Source organism: Rhamphochromis longiceps, linkage group LG15 (genome assembly GCF_057381845.1).
Source record: "Rhamphochromis longiceps isolate RC_006_pf linkage group LG15, R_longiceps_female_GT1.1, whole genome shotgun sequence".
Taxonomy (NCBI): domain Eukaryota; kingdom Metazoa; phylum Chordata; class Actinopteri; order Cichliformes; family Cichlidae; genus Rhamphochromis; species Rhamphochromis longiceps.
The window spans coordinates 12,232,126-12,245,223 of NC_140571.1; the positions used below are offsets into that span (position 1 = coordinate 12,232,126).

The following is a 13,098-nucleotide window of genomic DNA, read 5'->3' on the forward strand; positions in this document are numbered from 1 at the left end:
TGGTGGCTCTGAATTAAAGATAAATGTGAGCTATTTAAAGTGTATGAAATAAAAGTGCTGCATGCATGTGTGGTTAAGCATGGCTTGTATTTTTAAATAGTTTTTAAGTGCTCATTAAGAGTAGAAAAACAACTGTTACATGTAAATTTTGCAGCTTTATCTACAACTGCATTAGGTTTGTCACTCAGAAAAAGTATTGCTTTACATTACTTGGCTGCTCCAAGGAGAAAGTCATTTGTTGCGCTACTTTTTACATTACCTATGCACAAATTGGTAATATGGCCTAAGATGCATAATTACCAGCAAGCGGTCCCACACCACATATCACTGTGCTAATGAGGGGCACTTCACAGTGATGCTACTGTCCTAAGTCCAAATGCTCATCAGTGCAGTTGTTACCTGTTGGACATCAGGTTGTGGCTTCTTGTCCAGGCTTGGCATACATTCAGCTTAAATCTGCCTGTGCAGATCCTTGGTACAAGTTGTCATGTTAGCATCAGTTGTTTCTGACCTGTCCCTGCTAATAAACTGAAAATAGCTGATGTGCAGGAAAAAAGGAAAATTTGATTGATTCATTTATTTATTTTTACATTTATAACAGAAATGGGCGACTGGTTCAGGGGGTTGGGAAGCTCATCTTGTAACCGGAAGGTTACCGGTTTGATCCCCTGCTCTGTCTGTCTTGGTCGTTGTGTCCTTGGGCAAGACACTTCACCTACCGGCTACTGGTGTTGGCCAGAGGGGCCGATGGGGCGATATGGCAGCCTCGCTTCTGTCAGTCTGCCCCAGGGCAGCTGTGGCTACAACTGTAGCTGCCTCCACCAGTGTGTGAATGTGAGAGTGAATGAATAGTGGCATTGTAAAACGCTTTGAGGGTCTCGAAAAGCGCTATATAAATGCAATCTATTATTATTATTATTATTATTATTATTATTATTACTATTAAAAGTGCTAAGTGTATGTAATACAGGTAATGGCATAAGTAACATAATTCTTTGCTAAGCAGCATTATTGTATTGTAAGCATCCATTCTTGTATTTTGCTCGTTTGTGTTGTTGTGTTTGCACATCTCTGTTGCTTGTGGGGCTCGCACACAAGAATTTCACTCGCATGTGCTGTGCCAGTGTGCCTGCACATGTGATGTGACAATAAAAAGTGATTTGATTTGATTTGATTTGATTTGATTTGATTATTGCGATTACTGAATCTCCGATAGTGTTGTTGCAGAGAAAAACGTAATTACAGGAACATGTTACTAAACCCTACACCGATCTCCAAATGCTTATGCAGTCAAGTGGTTTTTATAGCAGCGGCGGTGTAAAGCACGCAATCTTAATCTGGCCAAATGTGAACAACACCGCAGCAGAGATGCCTTATATTTCAAACTGGTGCAAAGGGGCTGCTTCAGAACACCAGTCTGATTGTCTGCGCTCGGATGTACTCGCAGTCAAAAAGCAATATCATGACTATCACACAAATCTAATTATCATAAAAAATGTCTGACAAACATCTCATGCTCTGCAATGTAAGTGTCTTATTGGGCCGTTCCTGAGGAATGTCACATGCAGTCTTGAAATAGAAGGTAATTTCCTTTCTTATATAATGAATACAAAACTGGCTTCATATTAAATTAATGTAAAGTGTCAGACCATCAGTCACAAGATTATAAACGTGGGTACGGTAGCTGTGGAATTAGTTACAGCAGTGATAGCTGGGTTCGTTTAAAGTTGCCTGTGAGACAGCCGGCCAGGTGTTGCTTTGACCGACGTGGTATTTTACTCTGTCGGCTTCGGGGTCACTCATCATAAACAAACTCTGGAGATTAAAAACAGGTTCAGCACCCAGTGTGACTTTGTTTCATGTGTTCACGGGACTTATTCTTGCTTAACTTTTTTCCTAAACTTGTTTTTTTTAATGGACACACTTTCCTTTTTTCATGAAAGGGAATGTTCTTTCATTCTACAAAACCAACACAGGAATAATGTCTCCTAAAATGATTTCCTGGCTGAGCGCAGTGAATTTCTAACCGCATTATCAGAAAGTAGCCTTAAGTGCTGAGTGAGGAAACCTTCATTAGCTAATCCATTTTAAGATAAACACACGTTATGGGGTAGTATTTATAAACGTGTAAAGATGAATTTTTACAGTGTGTCAGGCTAACGCTGTAAAAACATACATTTTCCTTGTGGCTCAGGTATCAGATCAATTAATCACAGTTTATGGGCTCTTACAGTCACGTACTGTAGTCCTGTTGGGGTTTTTTTTGTGTTTTCTTTAAAGAAAAGTGCTTTTTAATCTAATCTAACATGAAATTAATCAGAAATGTGAATAATGTTTTTCTGTGGCATATTGTTTCACATAAGGCAACTGCACCATGTCAAAAGGTGAATGTTTCATGGTCAGAGTTATAGATTATATAACAAGGTTTGCCCAAAAAAAATGTTTCTTTTTGTCTTTTTTTTTCCAGTTGTTGATACAAATGACCGTTTTTTGAGGAAGATCACCGTCGGACAGGCAAGCTCTGAGAAAGGACAGATCAGAGAGGTATGGCATTATAGTGGAATAAAAGTGGAAAAGCATTCCATTTACCTAACAAACAATTTTGGGAAGTTGGAAAATTAAAGTGATTTAGCTTTAGTCTTTGTTAAATTGGTACAGTGTGTTATCACAACCTGCCTGACGAGGCTGTAATGGACGTGTTTATTAAGACTTTTGACGTCTACAAGAATGTGAGCCAACTTTTTTCAAGGGTTTTTATTGTAATGCCTATACTGTTTTCCTTACCTCCAGCTTATTCCCTCCATACAACAATACTAAAATAGACTAACAAATAAAAGCTCTACTAAAATTAAACTGAGCTGAGCAAATCCACTCTCAAAACAAAATGAGACCAAATTAAAACAAGAGTAACAATGTAAAATATGTTGAATATACTAAAGTATAATAACTGTGGTATGAATCACTCAGGCTGTGAAAATTATGATTCTTTAAAATAACAAACAAACCATGTTGCATACTTTTCACCCTGGATTTGTGTAATTTGTTCATTTAAACAGAAAACTTCACATGAACTTACTTTATAATGAAGAACAATGGTGCAGCAGTTTATTTACATTGTAAAGATGTAGCTGGTGGGGCGTCGTCAAAGGAGCTTGCAAAGAAAAGCGTCTGGATTTCTTTAAGTTACTTGAAGACGTTTCACCTCTCATCCGAGAAGCTTCTTCAGTTCTAAGGTCAAATGGTGGAGAGTCCCAGATTTAAACCTAGTGGGAGTAACCCCCCACAGAGGGACAAAAGGACCCCCTGATGATCCTCTAATCGCCTGAGCCAAGGTGTGAAACTGGGTGTGGGTCCCAATCAGCCAGAGTTTTGGGTGAGTTCATTGTGAAACCTGGCCCCACCTTATCATGCGAATTCCTGAGATCAGATGGCCCAGGATGTGAGTGGGCGTTAAGGCGTCTGGGAAGGGATCTCAAAACTGGATTATAGATGGCAGAGAGTTGGTGTCGTAAACCCCCGCCTCTGTTCAAAGATGGTCGCTCACAGTGGACATAGATGGCTTCTTTCACTCCTCTTTCAAACCATCTGTCCTCTCTGTCCAAAATGTGAACATTGGCATCCTCGAAAGAGTGTCCTTTTTTTTTTGAGATCCCTTCCCAGACGCCTTAACGCCCACTCACATCCTGGGCCATCTGATCTCAGGAATTCGCATGATAAGGTGGGGCCAGGTTTCACAATGAACTCACCCGAAACTCTGGCTGATTGGGACCCACACCCAGTTTCACACCTTGGCTCAGGCGATTAGAGGATCATCAGGGGGTCCTTTTGTCCCTCTGTGGGGGGTTACTCCCACTAGGTTTATATCTGGGACTCTCCACCATTTGACCTTAGAACTGAAGAAGCTTCTCGGATGAGAGGTGAAACGTCTTCAAGTAACTTAAAGAAGTCCAGACGCTTTTCTTTGCAAGCTCCTTTGACTACGATGACCTGGATGACTGAGAACCTTCACAGACCTGGTGGAGCGTCATATTACTATTAACATGGCCTGGCCTCGGATATCTCTGTTTTATTTTTTGCTTTTTAATATAGCAAAACCATGACTAAAATCTTTCTCATGCATGTCCACTCTGATACACTCCCCTCTGCACATGCTCCTCTGTTCATGATACAGCCCAGATGTAATCAGCCCCCTCCACCACCACCATACATCTGTAGTAATGGCAGCTAAATGAAATTCTCTAAATAAACATTTCACGTCAGTGGGAAGCTAGCAGGCCTAAGTGAAAGCAAATGTTTAGAGAATGAGAAAAATGACCCACCCATCCATCCACACTCACACACGTACACACCTGGAATAGTCTCTAAGCTAGTTCACCATATGGTTATATTTATGATCATTGGTAAATCCATTCTGTTTCCACTGCCCTGCACTTTCTCCAGTGCTGGTTATACTATAGCCCCTCGGGTTATTATCAGTGGGAGTAGGAATAGAATTCTTATATTCCTTGAGGGATTATTGTGGGTTTTATGCTTTTTTTTTCCTAACCTTACTTACTCATGTTTTCTTGTTCTCTCCATCCTTTTTTTGTTAAACATAAATCATGACAGAAACTCTTATCAAAACAAGTTAAACATGTTTATAGGTTTTTTTTAAGTTTTCTTCATCAAATTAGCTGATCCGAAACTAGGCCATGTTCATAGGACTTTATTCTCTTTCTCATGTGATAAGCCTGGTGACTGCCGTTTTGAAGAAAGTTGCCAGTTTTCTTCCCACGCTGTGCAAAACATTTTATTCACTTAAAGCTTTTATTCTTGAGTCTGAGAAAGATAAATTAGATTGTAAAGGCTTAAGCTTACTATTTTGCATTCTAGCTCCAAACAAACTCATCCATTAAACTTTACTGCAGGTAAAACATTTGTTTTCAGCTCTCCGCTAGCAAGTGTATAAAAGAACTGCTGAAACTACAGTCCTGGTTTATGTCGCAAGTGATTTTTCTTTTCTCACACCCCAGACTGGGTTTGACATTGCAGTGGCCAGTGAGATCATGGCCATCCTGGCCTTGGCTGACAGCCTCGGGGACATGAAGAACAGGCTGGCACGCATGGTGGTGGGGACCAGCCGCTCTGGACAGCCTATCACAGCAGAGGACCTCGTATGTATTTAGTGTTGTAATCTCATTTGTAAGTGTGGAAGTATTATTGCTGTCTAACTCAGAGAATTTTAGACCAAAAATATGGATTTTTTAAAAATTTGTTCTGAAAAAAGTTGTTTTTGTGCTTAAGACTGTAAAGAAGAGTTATAGAAAGATAATGGTTTTAGTCCTTATCAAGCTATCTTTGATTTATTTAAGTGATACGAAACATCTTCAAATCTTAATTTGAGAAATTAACTGTATATAGTGGAAGAAAAACACTTGTAGTGTAGAAAGTGGAAGTTTTTTTTCACTCTGGAGCATTCAGCTGTGAGTTAGTACAATGCTCCAATCTTCCCAGGAGTGAATGTCCCAGCTAATTCACCATGAAGTAACCGTGTAATGGTCAGAGAACACAAGCAGAAAACCCGAGTGTTAATCTCAGACTTCACAGGCCTCGGTTAACATGTTAAATGTTAAAGGTCGTGAAATTAGTTACAAAAAAGGACTGAACAGGTGTGGCTCTTTTGGAATTGTTGCCAAGAGAAAGCCTGTATTCTCAGAATCAACTTTCTGAGATTTCCTTACTTGGATGATTGAGCTTGCATCAACCAACCAAACCAACACAGCATATCAGCACAAAAACATCATACCAAGTGGCAAGCACGGTAATAGAGGGAGGATTTGGGCAACCGTGAACTCTTCTGTATACCAAAGTATTCTAGAGTCAAATGTGAGGCCATTTATCCAACAGTTAAAGCTTGGTCAAAGCTGGGTCATGCGACATGTCAATGATCCCAAGCACAGGAAAACTTTAAGTTTTAGCGACCCATATTAGATTCTTCAGGCTCTGGTTTCCCACACATGACTGTGATGTTTCAGAGCTGTGGAGGAGGAACCTCCATAAAGTTGCATTAGCATTTCTGATATGCCAGGATGTGAAAACACAACCACACATCAATGCCTGCCCAGTGGAAATATGCTGTGTGTGTGTGTGTGTGTGTGTGTGTGTGTGTGTGTGTGTGTGTGTGTGTGTGTGTGTGTGTGTGTGTGTGTGTGTGTGTGTGTGTGTGTGTCCACGTTGCTGACAGAGCATTTTGTGCAAAGCAAGATTTACTTGCATGCAGGACGGAAACTTGCAAATGGACTGTAAAAACATTTATCATCCAAAGTGGACAGCTGTTTGACTATACTTTACATTATCAGTTGTTTGTATTAACGAGCTCAAAGTTTTGTCTGAATCTTGATAACCTGCTCTGTTTTCCAGCCAGCACCCTTATTTTTCTCTCTTCCTCTCCGTCAGGGTGTGAGTGGGGCTCTGGCGGTGTTAATGAAAGATGCTATCAAGCCCACGCTGATGCAGACCCTTGAGGTGAGACCTGTGCACAGCCCCTCTTAAATAGTCGTTATCCCGCTCAGCTGAGCAGCTTCTGATGAATATCTTATGGAATAAATGGGTTTGCTCCGCTGCTGCCGGAGAAAGCGTTCCGCTGAGATCCTTAAAGAAAGGATGATGGATTGGCTTTTTTCCTCCCAGGGCTCTTTATCTTAATGGCAGTTTAGCTCGGTGGACAGGTGAAGCTCTCGGCCAGGAGATCCGCCTGATCCAGTTTCATGCAGCTGTGCTAGGGAAACACTTTAATTTGGTTGTGATGATGATAACAAAACTCTGCTTCTCACAACATCTGGCTTTTATTAGGCGTTTGAGATTTTACCTTAAGAAGAATTAGACATGTGATACCACAAGGATATTTCTTCCATGTGGACAGAAAGCACATACGCACCAACATATTTGTGACACTACGCCCAAATCTTGTCCTTGCAGCCAACATGATTAGTCAAACTCTATGGGAAGCTGGGGCACTTTTAAAATTGAATACACCCAACATGAAGGATGCATATTTTTGGTTTTCCCAAGTTTATTTGTGCATTTTTAGAAGTTGTGATTAAAGTCCAAAGCAAGGATTCAGTTTTGGATGATGACATCACAGAGAATAAAAGAGTAAAACTTTAATGTCTCTGCTTTTTTTTTTTTTTAATCCAGTAAACACTGATGATTATCTCTAGTGTACTCCTGTTTTTGATATTATTATTATTTATATATATTTCTCTTTTTTTCCTATGAGCAAGCACTTGGTGACAGTGGGAAGGGAAAAACTCCCTTTTACCAGGAAGAATCCCCAGGCAAAACCAGGCTCAGGAATGGGCACCCATCTGCTGCAAATGGGTGGTGTTGAGGGAATGCACAGAGAGACTCTCTGCTGGACAGGCTTCCATTAAACCCAATCCTAATATATGTTTGTTAAACAGGATTGTATACAAGTGGAACATTGGCTTTTATGCATTTTTAATAAGTTCTCACCAACGTTTGGACAAACATATTCATTAGGCTTGTTCTATAAAGGTGTTGTGTTATAGCATCACAGTAGAATGTGTCATCTTTAATGTTCACATTCCCGAATGTAAGAGGTGCGATCAAAACGTTCTGGTCAGATGCTATTTTGAGCACCTTTTGATTTTTTTTAAGGTGTTTGATTGGATATCGTTTTTTTTTTGTTTGTTTGTTTTTTTTAAAATAATGGGATGATTGCTTTTGACTTTTTGATCACACTTGATTCAGTTTTCTTGTGCACAGACTTAAAACACTGAGTTAAAGGCCAAAGATTTACCACACAAGCTGAGGGTACTTTTCTGCCCATTTGGTTTAAGTAATTAAAGTTTGCAGTGAACACAATGTTAGCAGTCATGCTTGTGATAGCGACTTTTTGTTTCTCGTTTTGACGTGATGGCTGTTTCTCGTTTGTTTGTTCCTTGTTGGTTTTTGAGCAGAAAGCTTGATTATATGGCTGCTGGGTGGAGAAAATAAACATCGACTGTCCCGGATTCTGTGTTTTCAAGGGTGCGGTGAGGGTTGTGTTGTACGAAGCAGAGATTTGGTTACTTTTTGTTTTTGGGAGGAAGCGTTGCGGTCCTGTTGTGTGAAACTGTTTCCTGTGTGGGTTTCCTGCGATTCTGGTCAGGGAACTGGTATCGGGACCAAGCGGGCCTCAGAGCTCCATGAGAATTTTCCGCCGAGCTTGACCGCCTTTGCCCTTTGTGCCCTTTTGGCTCGTCACGGCTGTGAATGCAGATGCACTCCTGACAATAGAGCTGGCATACGAACGCTGGCGCTGAGCTTGCATTTCTGTGTCGTTTTTAGATGGGACACAATTTGGATCACAAGAAGAAAGGGGATAGTTTTTTCTCCCTGTGTACGTGTCTGTTAAGCAGACTTCAGTTGTTGTGTGAGTTTTCCAAACATCCTGTCTACGTGGAGGTTCACAGAATGCATCTTTCCTGGGGGAGAGGAAGTAGACTATAGTATAGAGGGCAAGGGTTGTGTGGAAATGCGGAGCAGTTTGAGTCGTTGTGCTGTGTCAGAATACATTTTGGATACTTTGTCACTTTAGCCCTGCTCTGCAGTTGACATATAAAATTGGCCAAGTGATGCGCGATACCCGGAAATATTAACATGATCTCCGGTTTCCTGTTTTTATTCGTCTCTCTTTCCGAATGTTCCTAATCCTTGCGTTCAACAGATGGAAAGGTGACACAATGGATTTTCATTGATTTCCACTTTCATTCCATTGTTGTTTCCTCCTGGACAGATGTGGAAAGAGTGAAAATTTTGCACTGGGTCAAGTTAAACCTCAAAGTTTGCAAACACAGATGGAAATCCGTGTAATGTTTGATGTCCATGTCCTTCCACTAAAACACAGAAATGGATGTGATGTTTTTGACTAGGTAATGGTACTAAATTGCAATTTCTCTTCATCTCACGGTCTGCGTTTTGTCTTCTTCCCCCTTACTTTTCATTCTTAACTATGCATACACTTTTTTTTTCTTTTTTCTTTCATTCAGTAAATGCTGCTAGTGGCAGCTTCGCTCGTGACCTTGTTAAAGAAATGATTTACTCCTCTGAGGGGAGGCTGTTTATGCTGGGTGAGGGAGAGGTATGCAAACAAAAGCCTTGAAAATCAGACTAGGCCTTCCCATCCTTCCCTTTTCCTCTCTCTCTTAAGGAATTCATATTCAGTGTAACAATGGGTCAGCTGCCTTCCCTAGTTTTCTTTCTAAGTAATGACCTTTTTTTAAGAGCCTGTCTAGAGTGCGGCAGAAGGATTTTGATCTCGATGAGTGGGCCTTTCCTTGGCAGCCGTAGTCTTTCATGCCTTTCTTGCAAGCAGGCTGCACTCCACAAAACGGATCTGAATTATTCTGAGAGGATACATCTGCTACTTGTAAAGTACACCAGCTGTGCGTCTGTGCATTTGAAGTAACTTTAACTGGGAGGCAGCAAAATAAAAAGTCATTAGTTATTCCTTTACTTTATTTAATAAGTGATTTAGTCCAAGAAATGTTGAAAAATAGTGGAAACATGACAGTAACAATTCTTTACACTTAAAAAAAAAAAGCCAATGATATTCAGTTACACCTAGTAGAATATGTGTCAGTGTTAACTCTTTAAGGTCCACGCCAAGAAAAAATTTGTTTGCTTTTCTTATTGACTTGGGTGAGTAATCACCACAATCAATACTTTTTTTTTTCAATAGACCCTGGAGTTTTTAAAATATTGATCTCTACCAAATGGTTGAGATGTCACTCAATGGTAAAAGTATGAAATGTCATGTAATTCAAGTACAGTAGATAATACAGTTGAAAAAATCAAATAAAGGCCCAAATTATAATTAACTTAATAACAAAAACTATCCAGGGCATTGGATAGAGTTTATTTCTAGTAGCATGCCAGTGCTACTTCCTATCAAAGGAAAGTATATCAAACAACAAAATACATATTTTTTTAATCTGCAAATGTGAAAAATGTGCAACAGCACAAAATACTCACATTCAGGCCACTTCTGATTGAATGCTACTGTGGAAAATCATTTTTGTTTGTAAAAAAATAAAATAAAAACAGTGCAAATCGAGCACATCTGCTTATGGTTTTGGTCGTTGGGGTCTTATGGTGTAGCATTTACTCTGTGGTGGTGGAGAGCTGAATCATGGTTGTCCAACTCTAGATGCAGCTTGTTAACTTGGTTCAGACACAGCCAGGCAGAAACCTTTTGAGAGCCATCGGTTTCTGGTCCAGTAGGGCACAGTCCCTCTTGTAGACCAGGTATTCAAGTCAAGGATGCATCCGAACAGTGGAATATGCCATCTCCTTAAAGATGAATTGATCATCGGAATCTTAGGTATTTAAATGACATCAGCCAATCTTACCTATAGCAAACCTGTGCAGGGTGACTTCATAGAGCAACAGAAAAGAGTGATTTTTGTTGTATTTCTTACTGACTCAGTGTTTCCTTTGTGTCTTTGTAGGGCTAATCGCTGCGAATGTGAACTTTGCACAGCTGCACTGCCAGATTTGAGGCCTTGAAGTGCTCCTTTAGTTCGTGTGGGTGTGTTTCTAGCCTTTCCAAAGCAGTCCAAATCAACAGGCAACACAAGCCTGGCTCATATTCAGGCTGGCAAGCCAGTGAAGGGCCTCTTAACTTCTGCCCACTGTTTAGACAAACCCCGCATCAGCATGTCATCATTTATCCTGGCAGCCGGGGTTAAAAGATGTTGAATTTTCTATGAAAGAAGTGGTTAGTTAGTATTTAAACTTGGTTGCCATGGGTTGCAAAGTTTTCTCAACTCCTCCCATATGTTTGTGCACCCCTCTTAATTGTTGTAGGGTACGCCGGTGTTTGTCCACGCTGGGCCCTTCGCCAACATCGCCCATGGCAACTCCTCGGTGCTGGCAGACAAGCTGGCTTTGAAGTTGGTCGGACAGGACGGCTTTTTGGGTAAGAGCATGCGGCCCATGCATACAGATCACACACACACACACACACACACACACACACACACACACACACACACACACACACACACACACACACACACACACACACACAACCACAAAACCTTTGTGGGGATGACAGACAAGAAGATCTCAGCTGTCGGATCTAGGAGTCCCAGATGTGTTTGAACTGAAGGCTTAAGCTTCGTTAGTAGAACAAACAAATTTATAACTTATAATTTATTCCAGCCATGAACTTCAGCGTGATCCCCTGCCGCTGAAGGCTTTAGCATGAACTCATTATCAGCCTGGTTCTGGATCTGTTCTGCCTGCCTCTGGTGGACTAGCATTCTGCTCTGGTGCTGTTCCTCCATAACTTTCTAAGAAGCTAGTCGAAAGAAAAAATATCAGCGCAGAGGAAGGAAGCAAGTTGATAATCTTAAGAGCCCTTGGAATGCTTTAGAGTAAACCACACTAATCCCTTCAACGTCAAAGCACACTGCAGCATTTCCATTTTTATCGGCCTATCTGTCCCGCTGCTCTCTCCCTGTCTTCATTTACTTTGGCTGCAGGAATATGTCTGGAATGCATGTGTGTGTCTGTGGTTTTTGCCAGGTGCATTTGGCGTACACGCAGATCTCCTTAAGGCGTACGTTCACGTTTAGGCGACAGATACTTTAGCCATCAAAGCTATAACAGGTATAAAAGGAAAAAAAAAGGTTGACTGCTTGGGCAAAACCAGCGTTTGTCCAAGCTATCATCTGTGAGTCGGACAAATGTGAGGGCAGAGAGCTGGATTTCACAACACTGAGCATAAAAGCAGGGAGACTTGTATTTGTTTTAAGCCTCCACCTCTCTCCATCTCACTTAGTTACCATCTGTATGTCTTGTTCCCTGTCTCCCTTCCCTTTCCGCATATTCGCTACCTGACTCTCAGGTATGCCGGGAACCCCCCACCTGGCAGCTGGGACGCGTGTGCCCTCCTCTCGTTCGTCCCATCTACAAACAAACAGGAACACTGAAAAAACAAGAACATTTTTACAGATGTAATGTGGTACAGCAAGTCATTTCTTTGTGCAATCTTGTGCAGTGAAGCCCAGCAGGAGAGTAAACCCGTTTTCAGATGATCAGATAGGTGGTAAAACTGTGATGATGTTGATAATTCCATATTTCTCAGAAAATTGTTTAAATAACACGGTATGATAGGTCAAAGATGAAAACAGAAGGAATATAGGATTTGGCATCATCCTGATGTCTTATTCTTTTTCACCTTGAAACTCCAAACCTATTGAAAAAAAGACATCTGCGAGCCAACACATGAAGTTTTCCTTCATTGTGTCACCGCACATCATCCTGATGCTGTAAATGCAGACTAAGGTGTGTAAAAGCAATATACACTCACTGTATTAAAGGTAGAATTCCCTACCCTTGTAGGAAATCACATTGCCTTGTATAAAAGAGTTTTGTCAGAAATAGAGGAGCCAACTACTTGTTAGTATTTGTGTTACTGTAGTGGTTTAACAAGAGAGATAGACAGTACACATATTTTGAAATGTTTGCAGGAGCCTGTTAAATATTTAGGCTCTGAAAAATTATTATTACTATTATTGCTATTATGACTAATGACCAAAACTGCAAAAAATTAGGCTAAAGTTTTTTTAAAGGACAATTAGAGTGAAGAAACTACGTCTGGCACTCATGTACAGTAAACACGCCCAAGTTTCGTTAATTGCTGGGACCCTCTTTGGTGAGTGAAAGTTGTTGTTGTGCCATGAACTCTTTGTGAACTCCGGGGGGGTCCGGCACTAATGCTCACTTTAAACCCCCTTTTTCATCATTCTTAATATTATTGTGGTGTTTTTCAAGTCACTCTGGAATCTGGACTTAACATGAAGAAATGCTGCTTTTGCGGGGAGGGGCGGCTGTCGGGAGATGAATTCCACATGACAGATGTGTGCGTCTCTTGTACCATTAACCGTCTGGAGTCCTGAACGCAGATAACCCCGCGACACTTATTTATTATAAGGTTTAAAAGATCACATTAGAAAACGTGAAAAAAAAGTTTTGCAGTCATGTTGGAGTTTTTTTTTTATCACCTACATAGACAAACAGTTGCTTGAAAATTATGTTTGAACAATT

The 13,098-nt window shown here is 40.7% G+C and overlaps 1 protein-coding gene across 1 annotated transcript in view; it reads left to right on the forward strand.

Moving 5' to 3' along the window:
- mthfd1l (methylenetetrahydrofolate dehydrogenase (NADP+ dependent) 1 like) overlaps positions 1-13,098 on the forward strand; it is a 46,451-nt gene that overhangs the window by 9,790 nt on the left and 23,563 nt on the right. The window contains exons 17-20 of the mRNA XM_085383076.1: positions 2,468-2,544; positions 5,013-5,153; positions 6,436-6,504; positions 10,852-10,963. Of these exons, the coding sequence (XP_085239202.1) occupies positions 2,468-2,544; positions 5,013-5,153; positions 6,436-6,504; positions 10,852-10,963 (399 nt within the window). The remainder of the gene's footprint in view (positions 1-2,467; positions 2,545-5,012; positions 5,154-6,435; positions 6,505-10,851; positions 10,964-13,098) is intronic.